Source organism: Melitaea cinxia, chromosome 24 (genome assembly GCF_905220565.1).
Source record: "Melitaea cinxia chromosome 24, ilMelCinx1.1, whole genome shotgun sequence".
In the NCBI taxonomy this organism is placed as follows: Eukaryota; Metazoa; Arthropoda; class Insecta; order Lepidoptera; family Nymphalidae; genus Melitaea; species Melitaea cinxia.
Window position 1 is genome coordinate 12,108,904 of NC_059417.1, and position 18,550 is coordinate 12,127,453.

The following is an 18,550-nucleotide window of genomic DNA, read 5'->3' on the forward strand; positions in this document are numbered from 1 at the left end:
TATCATTAAATGTAATTTATTCGTTGCTATAAAGACACGTTGCAAATACTTTGTTCCTAGAAATTTAAATATTATTTACATTTTATTCAAGGTAATAAATAATATATTTATTGTAGAATGAAAACACAAGCAGAGGAACATCTAAATGTTTTTTTTTTTTTGGTTTTTTTTAATCGTTATAAAGTATTTTATCATAATAATAACAATTGTCCAAACAGATAGAAATACAAATATTTTATGATCCTTTTTTATACAAATAGTGGTGATCATTTATACTGATCTACTTTAATTTTCAACCGCTATGGTATAGGGGTGCGCGTGCCGTGTCGGCGGCGCCTAAACACCGACGGTCGCGGGTTCGATTTTCGCTCGGAGTGGATATTTGTGTTTATACAAATATTTATTTCCGGTCGGGTTGTTAGTCCTTGTGGGTTTCCCCATCGTGCCTTGGAGAAAACGTTAAGCTGTCGGTCCCGTTTGTTATCATGTATATCTGATACAGATCGTTAGTCATAGTAGAGAATATATCCGCCTACCCGCATTGGAGCAACGTGGTGGATTAAGCTCTGATCAGACCTTAATCAGAGCTTAATCCACCACGCTGCTCCAATGCTCCAATGTAAGTTGAAAATATTCCGTTACTATGAGTAACGATCGCTATCAGATGTATATGATCACAACTGGGACCGACGGCTTAACGTGTTTCCAACAATCCATTCCAACCATTGATTGTTTGAAGTGTATAATTCAATTCTACGTAAGTAAAGTCACAAGCTTAAGCTAGTGTTTTATTTAACGTATGATGAAGACGAGAATATTATTTAAATTCAAAAATCCATGAGTACTTTGTCTAACAATATGTATGTATGTCATAATTTATTATGCTGTGTGGCTACGGCATTGAAGAATATAGCCACCCCCTCTCTTCCCGTGGATGTCGTAAGAGGCGACTAAGGGGTAATACAGTTCCACTACGACCTTAGAACTTAATAAGCCGACCGATAGTGGGATAACCTTAAAACCGCTAGCTTAGAAATACACAGGCCGAAGACGGGCAGCAGCGTCTTCGGTGCGACAAAGCCCTATGGGCAACGCACATGAGTTTATGCCATTTTTGGCGCGAACTTGTGGAGGCATATGTTCAGTAGGACTGCAATAGGCTGAAATGATTGATTGAAATGATGTAATAATTTATGTAATAGATATCAGTTAACATAGTATAATTATATGTAAAAGGTAGACTTTTTATTTATTATAAAATGACCACATCATTTCAAACACGTATTTCAAAATGTAATGTATTTTAATTTATAATTTGAAATATGTAAAATTTATAAATACAAATTCATCAAATCATTAAAGCCAACTAATAATAGTCGTCAATAAATAATACATAATGCAAAAAAAAATCACAATCAGTAATAAATAAGTGTTAAAGATTACAGAACAAACATCAATTTTATATCATTAGAACCACAGAGTTCCATTATTAAAAATAAATATTTGCGCAACAAAATCTAACTGAGATAAGTCGGTAAGACTTTTCTTGCAATTTTAAATAAAACCTCGATTTATATGATTGAATACACAAAGTTTTATGAAGATGAATAAATGACCTGAAAACTATCAAACACCAAATATTGATTCTTTATCAATAGCTTCCTTTAAGTCGAATATATCGATTTTTCATAACTTTTATTTTTCACATAAAACTTAAGAACATGGTTATGTTAAAACCCATAATCATAAATTAATTTACGTACCATAACATAGACTAGATGTAATTAAAATCAACACATGTAACATCCGTTACATTTTATTACTAAAAGTACTTCAAACGTTAATTAGAGTCTCGTTTAACACACACACGCACACAAACACACACAAACTAACACATTATTAAAATAAAAGTATGTACTTTAAAATTCACTGTACTTCAATAAATATTCATTGATCTTTGGAAAGATCAATTCTTTCGTGTAATGGCTGTACGTAACGTCTAAATGATTCCACAGAGGGTCTGAAACTTTCATCGCTTCTAATACATTTGGTAATCTATTAATTAGCCATTTTATGTCCTTAGGGTCAACCAAATAATCATTATTACCATATAACGCCACAAACGGAACTGTGACAGCACTTAAATTGTAACTGGGAGGTAGTTCTTCTCCGTAAATTTTCATATTTTCTTCCTTACCGTAGTCGAATTTTTGAAAGCGTTTCGTTTTCATACTTTGTCCGTATCTAGCCATGTTATGTACGGATGTTCCAGCCGGGAAGTGTCCAAACATAATCCTCAACGTTTCGTTTGTAATAGAATCAGGATGAAAGGAATCGAAAAGTGATTCCCCAGTGCCACAAATAACTTCGGATATTTCACTGAATTTACACAGAAAAGCAAGGAATTCTTGACTCAAAGAGCCTTTTGCGAAAATTTCATAAATGCCCGTGGTGCCCAGAGCACCTTCTATTTGACTTATCACTTCAGTTAAAAGTCTATACGGCAAAGATTTTGTGTACGTCTGCCTTGCTGCAGGCGCTAAGCTAATAAGAACATTCGCTTTATCACAATAGCCCGGTCTCTCTGAGCACATGATTAGGTACGTACCAGCCCCTTGTGAATATCCGATGTAATTCACCTTCGCTTCCCGCGTGTATTTCAATACATAATCAATCATAGCTGGTATATCATAAAGTCCAATTTCGTCTATGGAGAATTTCCAAAATTCGCGATCTCTGTCGGGATCCAAGTGCACATGTCGCCTTGAATAGTAATTACCGCGTTGGTTTCCAACCCACAGGTCGTAACATGCATCTGATATTAGATAAGCCAATCCAGCATCGGGTCCAGCGTCGAGCCAAGCGTCAGAACTTTGCAGGAGACCGTGCATTAAAATAACTGGTGGTCTTTTTAACTTCGTACACTTTCTTCCATTGATCCTGAACATCGTCAAGACATACCCATCCTCGGTGACTACGGTATGTTCTTCTGAACTATATCCATAATGCTCGCTTAATTCAGTAAAATTTAACAAAGAATCTTCAGGATATCCGAGCGATCTTTTAAATTCATTACTTATTGGGGTGAGTCGTAATCTTAATACATTGCCGAGAATAATCGCCACGCACATAAAAAGGACATTGAACATGACATTTCCTTTTGACGCCATGTTTCCAACTGAGACCACGACTTGTTATGAAGTAGGAAATATTGAATTTGACGATATTTAACGTCGTTTATTGTAACGGAGTCATTTTTAATATATTTTTTACTTTAATTATAAAAATGGAGTAACGTTCAAGGTTAAAAAACTAGATATACAATGTTTTTTTACGGTTTTTATTCGTAAAGCAGTTTTAATTACTTTTTTTAAATTTAAAATTTCATTTTACAATGAGTTATTTTAAATTTTATTATTTTTTTTTTTTTTTAGTATGGAAAGAGTCTGGTTTAATTGAAATTGATACATATTTTATCAGTTTTCCATGACGAAGGTCGAAGATAGAACAATGTAAATAGTAGAAACAAACGAGTTTGATTCACGTGGATGAATTTGCGCACAGAATGTAATTAAATATTTTTTATCCTTTAAGTAGTTAATTGATTAATAACATGTGTCTGGTTTTTCAGAATTTTTTACAACGTTAATGATTTTGATGTAAGTAACATGAAGTTTATTTTTTAACCGACTTCCAAAAAAGGAGGAGGTTCTCAATTCGACTGTATTTTTTTTTTTTTTATGTATGTTACATCAGAACTTTTGACCAGGTAGACCAATTTCGACAAATTTTGTTTTAATCGAAAGGTGGTGTGTGCCGATTGGTTCCATTTAAATTTATTTGAGATCTAACAACTACTTTTCGAATTATATCTAATAATGCGTTTTTACTTGACGCTTTTTTCGTCGACCTACGTTGTATTATACCGCATAACTTTCTACTGGGTGTACCGATTTTGATAATTCTTTTATTGTTGGGTAAGGGGATATCCCTAGTTTGGTACCATGATAAGGAACCAGGATCTGATGATGGGATCCCAGAGAAATCGAGGGAAACTCTTGAAAATCCGCAATAACTTTTTACTGGGTGCATCGATTTTGATAATTTTTAATTTAATCGCAAGCTGATGTTTATCATGTGGTCACATATAAATTTTATTGAGATCTGATAACTACTTTTTGATTAATCTTTGATAACGCGTATTTACTTGACATTATTTTCGTCACCTTGCGTTGTATTATACCTCATAACTTTTTACTGGGTGCACCGATTTTGACGTTTCTTATATAAATTAAAAGCTACTATTTGTCACGTGGTCCCATTCAAATTTAATTGAGATTTGATTAGTAATTTGTGAGTTATATCTAATATTGCGTATTTACTTGACGGTTTTTTCGTCACCCTACGTTGTATTATACGTTATATCTTTTTACTGGGTACACTGATTTTGATCTTTTTTGTATAAATCAAAAGCTAATACTTGTCATGTCGTCCGTTTTAAATATGATTGAGATATAATGAGCAATTTTTGAGTAATCTTTGATGACACGTATTTACATGACGATGTTAAGACGACTGTGGTCATGTTCAATACTTTGCCACAACGCCATCTATCAAAATTTAATGAAATTACTTCGTTCACTATCGATCAAATTACAATATTCCACTAGAGTAGAGAGTAGCAGTTTATTCGTTATAAATATATTTGAGCTTTTAATTTTTGAGTTTTCGCTAATACTGGGTATTTACTTGGCTATTTTACGTCGACCAACGTTACATTAATCTCATTACTATTTTACTGGGTGGACCGATATCGATGATTCTTTTTTTAATCGATAGGTGGTGCTTCTCATGTGGTCCCATTTAAATATAATTGAGATTTGACTCGAACTTTTTGAGCTATATCTGATATGGCGTATTTACTTGACTGTTTTTGGAGTTTTCTTTTTAAGAATCGATTTTCATTTAAGGCCCCGGAATGAAAAAATTGAACAGTAAAATCTACTGAACGAATGACCTTGTTAGAGATGGCGTTCAGACGTTTTCTAATAACGCAATTAGGTTCCGATAGATGGCGTTATTGATTCATTTATTTACAATTTGATATAGTAATAATATATTTCTTAGACTAGTAAGCCTTTTTGTGCCTATTTAGACAGTTGATCTGAAGGGGTAAACTCCAGTCGTGCATCGGAGCTGTGTGAAAACATGAACATTACATATTTTTAATAAAAAAGACATAAGCCGTAATTCAATATAAATCCGCTTCAACTAAAAAACCCGCCGTAATAAGCGATGTCAGCGCTTCGCGCGAATCAACGACGGGCCTTTTATGAAATTTCTGCCTACAATCGCTAATAAAATGTTAGAAATAACAGTAGAACATTATATAATTCTACAATTTTATAATGTCGCGTTATATGGAATACGAACAAAGTATTACTATTTTTTCGTCGATCTACGTTATATTACTCTGCGATGTAATTGAAGTCGGTTTTTTTTTCGTTTGCGAGCAAACACAATTATTTCTACTAGTCTCTTACCTGGTTTTGGAAGGAAATAATCTATAAATAATGTAATTTACAAAGTTTAAGAATATAGACAACACCTCTATATTAACAAATTAGTCATAACAGCAATAACCGTAGAATTGAAATCTATATATATTCTTTATGGCACTTTAAAATCATAATTACACATCATGTTTATAATAAATGTTGGCAAGGGCGAACTTATACACGAGATCTTATATACGAGATCTCTACCAGTCTATCCATGGTGGTGAGAAAAAGATGTTACCGCGGGAGACAGTAGTGCAAGAGTGTCAAAGCAACGAACGGTTAATAATAATAACAATAGGGCTATAAACTTATTCTGTAATATTTACATTCAACATTAGTGATATATATACTTAACTACATACACACATACATGCAAATATACATACACACATACATCTATATTAATGTAAGATTATTTATATCGATAAAACGATGTAATGTTGTTCTTCAAGCATTAAAAGGTTAAAAATTCGCATGTAATAGCCATCACATCTGTCTAGTAGTGAGATGTGTTCCTATGGCAGCTAAAGTGGCCAAACTTCCTGGAGATGAGCTGTGTTGACAGCGAGGGTAGGGTTGACAACATGCTTGCGATCTCCTGGCGGTACAGGCATCTAATTGCTATTAATGCAATCTTGCCATCAGGCGAACCATACACTTAAATTACTTAAAACGGGATATTTAAAAATATAGAAGGTAGGCGCCACTCTGCCACTGTTGACATCTTCTCTAAGTATAAATTTAACTAATAAATAATTTACGGTATGTCAAGTGATACAGTTTATAAATAAACATGTAGCGACATCTATCTCGCAACATCCGAACTAAGAACTGACGTATCCTATATCACGATATTAAAGTTATCCGAAGATTAAAAATATATACAAGAACTCGACAACAATCGTCTGTCTGGTCGGAGACTCCCTTTTTAATGGTGAATGGGGAACGTTACACTCTTTTTTTTATGTCACTAGTTCGGCAAACAAGCGTACGGCTCACCTGGTGGTAAGTGATTACCGTAGCTTATAGACGTCTGCAACACCAGAAGCATCGCAAGCGCGGTGCCGACCTTATACCCAATCCCCAGGAGCTCTAGTCACCTTAATCACCAACAGGAACATAATACTGCTTGAAAACAGTATTATTTAGCTGTGGTCTTCTGTAAGGTCGAGGTACTACCCCAGTCGGGCTGCTCCATATTTTGAGCAGGAAATTCCTGCTGTGCCCTACCTCAGTTACCCTATTCCTCACATCCCTCCAAGAACATACTAAAAGTCGAGTAACATTTTCTTATGTTTTTATTTTCTTTTATTTATTATTTTAAAATATGGTAAATATCCTGCTTTAAATAATTCTAGTAATAAAAATAACCATGTTAATTTAGAACCATGTGCTTTTTTGCTGCTATTGTGATTTAAAAATATATTTACTTTATGAATCTTATGAAAAAAAATGATGATGATGATGATGAATCTTTGCAAGTACTATTATTCTGAGTAATCTTTAGAAAGTTTATCGTTCTACTCTGCTACTTCTCTGTTCGCCTCTTCTTGACTTGAATGTGTAACGTAACTTGACTTCTGTATCCCGGTGTCCCCAAAGTTCACCTCGGGACGTAAAAATGTCGTAACGTAAATGTATATTACAATACATATTATTAATCTTAACTCAATAAACTTCTTGTCAGTTCTCGATCAAATTTTAACAAAAACATCATCAAAACTGGTACAGTAGCAAGTTGCAGCATTTGTATATATCTGTACGTAACAAGTAAATAAGTTCAACATCATTCGTTTCATTCTTATATTTAAGTTGTCTGTTACATTATTTCACTGTTTTACTATTGATTAAGTTTCTAAATCTAGATAAAAAAAAAAAATTGAAAATAACTGTCAAAATTGAGCAAGTATATAAAAACTATTTAATAGGATAACGGTACTTGAACACTTAAAAATAATAACAACATTAAATACATTAATACATATTTCAATAAGTAAAAATACTTATACTGTATACGAAATAGAAGGGTTAAAACTAACTTAAGCTTATCAACTCCAACTGCCTAATTCCATAACCTTTTGTTCACTTTCTTTCAAGTTCGTCGATCGTCTGTTTCTAAAACAAGTGACTTATGAACTTAAAGTTCGTGGTATATGTAAAAAAATGCTGAGGATAGCTACGATTTTCAACCGACTCCAAAAAAGGAGGTTATTCAATTCGACCGTATATACAATATATTTAATGTATGTTCGGGGATAACTTCGTCGTTTATGAACCGTTTTGATAATCTTTTTCTTGTTGGGAAGGAGATATCCCAAGGGTGCTACCACAGAAAGGAAACTAGGATCTGATGATGGGATCCCAGAGAAATCGAGGGGAACCCTCGAAAATTGTAGTGAAGACTAGTGCGTTTGTTAATGTTTTTCGTCTACTTACGTTGTATTACTTATCGATGTTATTGAAGTCGGTTTTTTTTTGTTTGCGAGTAAACAAATTATTACGTCTTCTTGTAGTTTGTTTAGTAACTAATGACTAGCCCGATGGCACAGTTTGTAGTGACCCTGCTTTCTGCTCCGGGTGTTGTGGGTTCGATTCCCACCCTGAGTCTGGGTGTCGTATATTTGTTTATATATGTATTATTTATATGTATGTTTATCGAAAAAAAAATGTAGCTATACCAGTCGGATGTTACCTATAACACAAGCATTAATTTGCTTACTTTAGGAACAGATGACCGTGTGTGTATGTTGTAAATATTTATTTATTATTATTAAATATCGACAATACCACGATAATTATTTCGATTACTTGATTTGATTCTTGCAGATAATCACAGGTGGCTCTGATTCTTTAGTATGACGATAGAAACGTTAAAATATTCATTGTAAAAAATTGAAGAATTTTCCAGCCTCCGTATTCAAAAGGGTTTTTAGTTAAGCTTTTCTGACATAATAATAATTGTGTTTGCTCGCAAACGAAAAAAAAAACCGACTTCAATTACATCGACGAGAAATAAAACTTAGATCGACGAAAAAATAGTCAAGTAACTGCGCGTTATCAAAGATTACTCAAAAATTAGTTATCAGATCTCAATAAAATTTATATGTGACTACATGACATACATCAGCTTTCGATTAAATTAAAAATTATTAAAATCGGTACACCCAGTAAAAACTTTTTGCGGATTTTCAAGAAGTTCCCTCGATTTCTCTGGGATCCCATCATCAGATACTGGTTTCCTTATCATGTTATTAAATTAAGGCTATCTTCTTTCCAACAAAAAAAAGAATTATCAAAATCGGTACACCAAGTAAAAAGTTATTGCGGATTTTCAAGAATTTCCATCAATTTCTCTGAGATCCCATCATCAGATCCTGGTTTCCTTATCATGGTACTAAACTAGGAATATTTCCTTTCCAACAAAAAAAGAATTATCAAAATCGGTATATCCAGTAGAAAGTTATGCGATATAATACAACGTAGGTCGACGCAAAAAGCGTCAAGTAAAAACGCATTATTTGATATAGCTCGAAAAGTAGTTGTTAGATCTGAAATAAATTTAAATGGGACCAATTGGCACATACCACCTTTCGATTAAAAGAAAATTTGTCGAAATCGCTCCACCCAGTCAAAAGTTCTGATGTAACATACATAAAAAAAAAATATACAGTCGAATTGAGAACCTCCTCCTTTTTTGGAAGTCGGTTAAAAAAATAAGCTTATTTCGTCAAGTGGCTCTCCCGTTATTCCGCTATTATCCATTCATTCAAAATGTTGACGTTATTCTGGATATTTTGAAGTAAAACTTAGTTATGAAAAGTGGGATCGGGCGAGGCGAACGGAAGTTGAGAAAGAGATATAAGTTAGTGAAAATAGAAAGAGAGAGAGTTACGTTTCACATATCACTGTTGGGGCAAGTACAGAAGTTTTAATTCAGTCGTGTGTTTTAAAGCTCAATCGTTTTTTTTTTATCGATTCCTGCTTCAGCCTGTAATATCCCACTGCTGGACATAGGCCTCTTTTTAATGCGGGTTGGCGGATATATTCCCTACTATGAGTAACGATCGCTATCAGATGTACATGATAACAACCGGGACCGACGGCTTGACGTGCTCTCCGAGACACGGTGGGGAGACTCACAAGGACTGCACAAACACCCAGACCACGGCAAACACCTGTATGGCCAATACAAATGTTTGTCATGTGCGGACATTAAATTATTTTACTATAATAGTTTTAAATAAAAGACAATTTATATTTTGATGTGTATTCTACATAATAGTGTGTATTTCATATTAATACATCGTTATAAAAATATAGTATATAGAGTAAGTGCTTCCCGAATTTTTTATTTAATTAGAGTAACGCGCAGCCTCCACGGAGAGGTGCAATGACACTTTAAAACAATAAATACAAATATCATACTCATACATCGGGCGCCTGCGCAAACACTCTGGTCGTCATCTTTAAATGTTTATTGCCACTATTAGTTATTATCATAATTTAGTTCTATTATAATTTTACAAATTAATTCTTTTCTAACTTATACTAAACTTTTCTAAATATTCAATTATCTTCGGAAAGATCATTTTTTTTGTGAACTGACTGTAAACTATGTCGAGGTGATTCCACAGTGGATCTGGAACTTCGAAAGCTTCCAGAACGTTCGGTAATTGTTCAATTAACCACAGAACACTTTCCTTGGGAACCATGCCGTCATTCTTACTATAAAACCCCACAAATGGAACTGTCACAGCACTGAGGTTATAGATTGGTGGTTGTACCGCTTGATAAACTTTTAAATTGCCTCTTTTACCATAATCATACTTCTGGAAATTATCTGTCACTAATATTTGACCGTAATGCGCAAGCGTGCGAAGGGAAGCACCAGCAGGAAAATGTGCGTATAGCTTCCGTATTGTTTCTTCTTTTATAGACCCTGGATGAGGAGAATCTAAAATTGCCAGAATATTGCCACAAATAAATTTTGCAGGCAATCTGTAACGGCAAAAGAACACAAGAAATTCTTCCACTAAGGAACCTTTTGGGGAAACTTCGTAAATATTGATTGCATTAAGTAGCTCTTCGAACAGTCGGGCTACATTAAATGCCACTTGTAGCGCCAATGAAATGCGAGACCCAAGTGTTGCTGGTGCTAAGCCAATAAAAACGTTTGCTTTGTCACAATAGCCCGGTCTCTCTGAGCACATAATAAGGTACGTAGTACCCCCTTGTGAATATCCGATGAAATTCAACTTCGCTTCCCGCGTGTATTTCAATACATAATCAATCGTAGCTGGTATATCATAAACTCCAATTTGGTCTATTGAGAAATTCCAAAATTCGGGATCTCTATCGGGATCCAATCGCAAATGTCGCCTAGAATAGAAATTACCGCGTTGGTTTCCAACCCACAAGTCGTAACATGCATCTGATATTAGATACGCCAATCCAGCATCGGGTCCAGCGTCGAGAAAACCGTCAGAGCATTGGAGGAGACCGTGCATTAAAAGAACCGGCGGTCTTTTTAACTTCGTACACTTTCTTCCATTGATCCTGAACATCGTCAAGACGTACCCATCCTCGGTGACTACGGTATGTTCCTCCGACCTATATCCATAGCGTGCACTTATTTCGGTGAAATTTAACAATGTGTCTTCATGATATCCAAGCGATCTTTTCCATTCCTTACTAATTTTCAATTTTAAAATATTGCTGAGAATAACGCCTATAGATAGTGAGAGCACGTAGAAGGCGATGTAAGCTTTTGAGGACATTATACCAACTGAAGCCTCGGCTGATTACAAAGTAGGAACAAATAAATAGAAGTATTTTCCAAGGTAGAATAATTAATATATTTTTAACAATTAAAATATAAATAGCAAAAAATGCAAGGCTAAAGAGCAACAACAGTATTATAGATAAAAAAAAATTATGTTTATAATAATCTTTGAATTATGTATTGTCAGATTAAAGTGTTAACTGTTGAGATTCTTGAACTATTGAAAAAAGGCTGAAGCATAACAGTAACTAAAATAAAATATCTATTAATTATATCTATTAATATACAGCATACAGTATTATATGACACATTCCATATTAAGATTAACAATGGTTGTTAGTTGTCTATGACAGCAAGCAGACAGGACACCTCTCCGTGCTCTTCGAAACACGACCCACAAGGAGAAATAATAATCAAAAACAAATATTTCTCCAAATACAAATTTCCATCCCGAGCGGGAATCAAATCCGCAAACGGCGTTGTTATCGTTAAGAATAAAACTAATGTACTTGAGGCTATTTATTATTAAGTCCAATATTTTTGTATTTCTATAAGTACGGATTACGGAATTCAACAATTTCCTCAATGTACATTACATATTAATGTTTGCGATAATATCTATTCCGACAGGTTTTTAACCGACTTCAAAAAAAGATGTGTTTTCTCAATTCGACCGTATATGTATGTATGTATATATATATATACTAGCTGACACGGCAAACGTTGTCTTGCCGCTACACGCTATTTAAAAATAGGGGTTGGTGGTAGAAGGGTGAATATATAGGGTTGTATGTATTTTTCAACGCTAAATCATAATAAAATAAAAAATAAACAATTTATCTAAAAATTAAAAACAATATATTTAGGGGTGGACTACCCTTAACATTTAGGGGGATGAAAAATGGATGTTGTTTGATTCTCAGACCTACCCGATATGCACACAAAACTTCATGAGTCAAGCCGTTTCGGAGGTGTTTAACTACAAACACCGCGACATGAGAATTTTATATATATATATATATATATATATATATATATAACGCGAAAAAAAAACGATAAATTACTATTGAATTTAGCTTCTACGTTGAATAACTTTGAAAGGAATGAATTTAATTAAAAATATCTAAAAAGATTTTTTTTATAAGAATATTGATACTCTATCACAAAAACAAAAACGAAACGCAAAATTGAAAAAAATAAATAAATCAATGTTTAAGGCACGATTACAAGGAAACGGCTTGTTTTACATCAATTTACTAAAGAAAGTTTTGAGTTAAAATATGCGACTAATGTTTAAAACCAATACTCTTAACGATACACCCCTTAATATTATTATTAAGGGCTCAAACTTTGACGATACACCCCTTAATATTATTATTAAGGGCTCAAACTTTGACGATACACCCCTTAATATTATTATTAAGGGCTCAAACTTTGACGATACACCCCTTAATATTATTATTAAGGGCTCAAACTTTGACGATACACTCCTTAATATTATTATTAAGGGCTCAAACTTTGACGACACACCCCTTAATATTATTATTAAAGGCTCAAACTTTGACGACACACCCCTTAATATTATTATTAAGGGCTCAAACTTTGACGATACACCCCTTAATATTATTATTAAGGGCTCAAAATTTGACGATACACCCCTTAATATTATTATTAAGGGCTTAAAATTTGACGATACACCCCTTAATATTATTATTAAGGGCTCAAACATTGAAGATAACGTTTTTTATCATCATGAATGATATTTTCACAGCATTGTTAAAAAAATAGCCGTTTTTTGACTAGTCTAGCCTATATATAGCCTTCCTGGGTAAATGGACTATCCAAAACAAAAATAATTTTAGAGTTCGGACCAGCAGCTCCCGAGATTAGTACATTTAAACAAACTAACAACCTCTTCAGTTTTATAATATTAGTATAGATTATTGATTATTTTAATTGAGTCTGGTTCATTTGTCGTTTGTTGTATTTACGTAGCTTGATATAATTTCCTGTTTACATAAAATTTCTGAACGCACGCATAAATATTTGACATCCATTATATATGTTAATCCTTTTTTATTTACTGATATTAAAGGAGGAGGTTACTTAATTCGACCGTATTTATATATATATTTTTTAATGTATGTTTGGGGATAACTTTTTCGTTTATGAACCGATTTTGCTGATTCTCGTTTTGTTGGAAAGGAGATATCCTAAGTGTGGTATTATGATACGGAAACCAGGATCTGATGATGTCATCTCTGAAAAATTGAGGGGAATCTTCTAAAATCGTAGTGGCGTAGTGCATTTGTTAATTATTTTCGTCTACTTACGATGTATTACTTATCGATATAATTGAAGTCGGTTTTTTTAGTTTGTGAGCAAACACAATTATTAAAATCTATAATAAGCCATTGACCTATTATTGTGGATTTATCTTGTCGATTCGAAATCTTTATTTAAATACGTTCTTCAATTTAAGGGGAGAGCTTACCGTATCGACGGGATGAACATTAAATGATTGACAGTTAAGAAACCCTTAAATATTTTCTATAGGATTATTTATTTGATTTTTATTTTATCGTAAATTTTCAGAGGTTTCAAAATTCACAAAAATCGGTCCATCGGTTCTCGAGATATAAGTATTCGAATAAACCCGATTTTTTTTTGTAAAGATTATCATTATTCGTTATTTATAATTTTCTTTCACTGTAATTTTATAAATTACTTTCTAACTTATACTAAATCGTTCTAAATATTCAATTATCTTCGGAAAGATCATTTTTTTTGTAAACTGACTGTAGGCTACGTCGAAGTGATTCCACAGTGGGTCTGAAACCTCGAAAGCTTCCAGAACGTTCGGTAATTTTTCGATTAACCACAGAATACTTTCCTTAGAAACCATTTTGTCATTTCTACCATACAGCGTCACAAATGGAACTGTCACAGCACTGAAGTTATAGATTGGGGGTTTGACTGCTTGATAAATTTTCAAATTGCCTCTTTTACCATAATCGTACTTTTGGAAATGATCTGCCAATAATATCTGACCGTAATGCGCAATCGTGCGAACCGAAGTACCAACAGGAAAATGTGCGTATAGCTTGCGTATGGTTTCCTCTTTTATAGATCCTGGATGAGAGGAATCCAATAGTGCCAGAATATTGCCACAAATGAATTTTGCAGGCAATCTGTAACGGCAAAAGAACACAAGAAATTCTTCCATTAAGGAACCTTTTGGGGAAACTTCGTAAATATTAATTGCAGTAAGTAGCTCTTCGAACAGTCGTGCCATGTGTAATACTACTTGTAGCGCCATTGACATGCGAATCCCAATTGTTGCTGGTGCTAAGCCAATAAAAACGTTTGCTTTCTCACAATAGCCCGGTCTCTCTGAGCACATAATAAGGTACGTACCACCCCCTTGAGAATATCCAATGTAATTCATTTTTTTCTCATTTGTGTTTTTCAATACATAATCAATCGTAGCTGGTACATCATAAAGTCCAATTTGGTCTTTTGAGAATTCCCAAAATTCGGGATCTCTATCGGGATCCAAGCGCAAATGTCGCCTGGAATAGTAATTACCGCGTTGGTTTCCAACCCACAAGTCGTAACATGCATCTGATATTAGATAAGCCAATCCAGCATCGGGTCCAGCGTCGAGCCAAGCATCAGAACTTTGCAGGAGACCGTGCATTAAAATAACTGGTGGTCTTTTTAGCTTAGTACACTTTCTTCCATTGATCCTGAACATCGTCAAGACATACCCATCCTCGGTGACTACGGTATGTTCTTCTGAACTATATCCATAGCGTGCACTTAATTCGGTGAAATTTAGCAATGTGTCTTCATGATACCCAAGCGATCTTTTCGATTCTTTAGTAATTGTTGTCAGTTTTAAAATATTACTGAGAATAACAGCTATAGACAGTAAGATCACACAGAACGTGATATAAACCTTTGACGACATTATAACAACTGAAGTCGAGTCTGCTTACAAAGTAGGAATAATTAAATGGTAGTTATTTCCCAAGGCAAATTACTTTATGAATTTTTAGTAATAAAAATATAAATAGTAAAAATACAAAGTTAAGGAGCAATTGAACAGTGTTTTAGATAAAAATTATTGAGTTTATAATATTAGTGTAATATATTGTCGGATTAGAGTGATATATCATGAGATTCTCGTCTTCGGACTATCGAGACATATGCTTCACCATCACAATAACTAAAATAAATTATCTATGTATTACTAACATCTCGCTCGGCTTCGCACGGGTATTTAACAAAAATTTCAGAATAAAAATTCCCCTAATTTTTTTTGAAAATATAATATAGCCCATGTCGCCCGCGGATATTAAGAAAGTTAAGAATTATTAAGAGTAACAATGGCTGTCAGGTTTCTTTGACCGCAGGCACCAACAGCATTCGCTGTGTTGCTTGCACAGCAGCCAGTAGCCTCCCCCTCTCTTCCCGTGGGTGTCGTAAGAGGCGACTAAGGGATAACATAGTTCCACTAACACCTTGCAACTTAAAAAGCCGACCGATGGAGGGATAACCATCCAACTGCTGGCTTTAAAATGCACAGGCCGAAAACGGGTAGCAGCGTCTTCGGTGCGCCATTTTCGGCGCGAACTCGTGGAGGCCTATGCCCAGCAGTGGACTGCGATAGGCTGAAATAATGATGATGAAATGATGATACACAAACAGAACAGAAACTCTTCGTGCTATCCGAAACACAAGGAGAAAATAATATCATGATCAAAAACAAACATTTGTCCAAATAAAAAATTTCCATCCCGAGCGGGAATCAAATCCACAAACGGCGATGTTATGGTTAAGAATAATACTTATTTACAAGGTTATTTATTATTAAGTCCAATATTTTGTATTTCCATAAGTACAGATTATGCGATTTATCAACAACTTCCTCAATATACTTATATTAATGTTTATGATATTATCTGATCCAACAAGTTTTGTTCCCTCTTGTTAAATAAATGTTACATTTTCTGAAATTTTCTAACTTTTTGTGGAATTTGCTTAATTCTGCATTCCATTTTTACCCTTCTATAATATATTGGCACAAGGTAATTGACGCGGTTTGTGTTGACTGCCTTCTGATGAGGTTGCAATTAAACTTCCTCCTGTAACATATAAAAGGGTCACTACAAACTGCGCCTACAGCCTACCGAAATTTTTTACTTTTGCTTGCAGTGGAACCAATTGGATGTTCGGGCGATAGAATATTCTTCAAAGGGGTAGATTAACTACTCATTTCACGACGTCTACTGGAGACGACAACTGAATTGAGGATACTCACATTTTTGCTCGCTACGCTAAACAACACAAAAGACTTAATGCGATATAATTAGCGTAAGGTGCACAATAAGGCGGCCTTATCACTAAGCGATCTTTTGACAGAGGCACTAAAAGTTGTGCAGGGAAAATTTAAAAGAAATATCAAAGTTGCACATATAAAATATGTGCTGTTTTAACTGAGGTAGGGCACAGCAGGAATTTCCTGCTCAAAATATGGAGCAGCCCGACTGGGGTAACCTCGACCTTACAGAAGATCACAGCAAAATAATTCTGTTTTCAAGCAGTATTGTGTTCCTGTTGGTGAGTAAGGTGACCAGAGCTCCTGGGGGATTGTGGATTAGGTCGGCACGCGCTTGCGATGCTTCTGGTGTTGCAGGTGTCTATAAGCTACGGTAATCGCTTACCATCAGGTGAGCCGTACGCTTGTTTGCCGACCTGGTGACATAAAAAAAGTGTGCATAAAACTAACAATTAAAAACAAAAAATATTGCATATAGGAGAGTAACAATAAACGAATCTTGGAAAACATCAAAGGTAAAGGTTACAATTCAATAATACAGAAGTGGAACCGCGTAGGTATAATATTTAGTATTAAGTAAATCTCTTCAATGTGGAGTGAAACCATAAAATGGGCCCTTATAAAAGTAAACAGAATCGTAAGGAAAAATTAACATTATTTATATCAAAGCTAACAAGAACTTCTATACCTTACAAGCCATCATTAAGGCTCTAACACCTTGTTTCGTCTGCGAAATAAATTTTTACCTTAAAACCCACTTTTATTCAACAATAGACCTTATCGCAATAATTTTAAGGCTTAAATTTTTTTGTTTTAAAATCCTATCGACCATTGTCGTTAAAAAATACGTATTTCGTCTTGATTTTCGAAAAAGAACTGTAGTAAAATAAAAATACAATTTAATTTTCCTTGCCTTTGAAGGAATATAACGTTTATTTAAATATTCGTTACATAATAGGCCTTATTACAAAGCGATACGGTTCGCTTAGTATCATTTGTCAAAGAAAATTAAACGGAAATTTCGTTAAAAGTGGCGAAATAAAATACGGCGAAAAGTGGTCATTGGAACTGACTTTAGCGGTTATGATAACGCGTTCGATTCTCACATTACGAAATATTATTTACCAGTGACCGTGGCGTCTGCAACGTCACTGAAATATCACGGAGCATCAAAATAACAATTGTGTATTTGTAATTGTAACCACTTTATACACGATTGACTTGGAGAGTAAGCTGGTGAATGCGTGACGAGAGCGTTACGAAAAGTGTGATCGCACGAGGCGAACGGAGCAAGAAAGAAAGATGCGAGCACACATTTCCTTTCTCTCCTTCTCCCTTAGCCAATTACGTTTCGTATATCTAAGATACAATGCAGACCTATTGTGCAGAAGTTTTCTTCAGTCGTGTGGGCTAAAGCACGCTCGTCTTTTTTCCTGGATCAAATAGCACAGTTTTGTGTGGAGTGAATTTTACTCTTAACTATTAATAACCGACTTTCAAAAAAGGAGGAGGTTATCAATTCGATTGTATATTTAATAAATGTATGTTAACTAAGAACTTTTCACTGGGTGGACCGATTTTGATAAAAAATTTTTTATAAAAACGTGGTGCGTGTCAATTACTATTTAAATTGAGGTCTGACAAGTACTTTTCGAGTTATATCTAATAATGCGTATTTACTTGACAATTTTTTCGTCAACTGAGTTCATACTTGTCTTGTAGTCTCATTTTAATTTGATTAAGATCTAATGACTACTTCTTAAGTAATCTTTGATAACAGATATTTACTTGAAAATTTTTCATTGTAGGTAACGTTGAATTACTTGTCGATGTAATTGAAGTCGTTTTTTTTCGTTTGCAAAC

At 34.2% G+C, this 18,550-nt stretch overlaps 3 protein-coding genes across 3 annotated transcripts; all 3 read right to left on the reverse strand.

Annotated features, from left to right (window-relative positions):
* Positions 1 to 1,284: 1,284 nt before the first annotated feature.
* Positions 1,285 to 3,173, reverse strand: LOC123665455 (lipase 1-like). The gene has a single exon (XM_045599760.1). It carries the CDS (start codon positions 3,168 to 3,170, stop codon positions 1,920 to 1,922), a length of 1,251 nt encoding a protein of 416 aa, XP_045455716.1. The 5' UTR covers positions 3,171 to 3,173; the 3' UTR covers positions 1,285 to 1,919.
* Positions 3,174 to 10,099: 6,926 nt separating this feature from the next.
* Positions 10,100 to 11,338, reverse strand: LOC123665537 (lipase 1-like). Its single transcript, XM_045599829.1, has one exon. The coding sequence runs from the start codon at positions 11,336 to 11,338 to the stop codon at positions 10,100 to 10,102; it is 1,239 nt and encodes a 412-aa protein (XP_045455785.1).
* A 2,736-nt stretch (positions 11,339 to 14,074) lies between these two features.
* LOC123665538 (lipase 1-like) lies at positions 14,075 to 15,316 on the reverse strand. Its single transcript, XM_045599830.1, has one exon. It carries the CDS (start codon positions 15,314 to 15,316, stop codon positions 14,075 to 14,077), a length of 1,242 nt encoding a protein of 413 aa, XP_045455786.1.
* Positions 15,317 to 18,550: the final 3,234 nt, after the last annotated feature.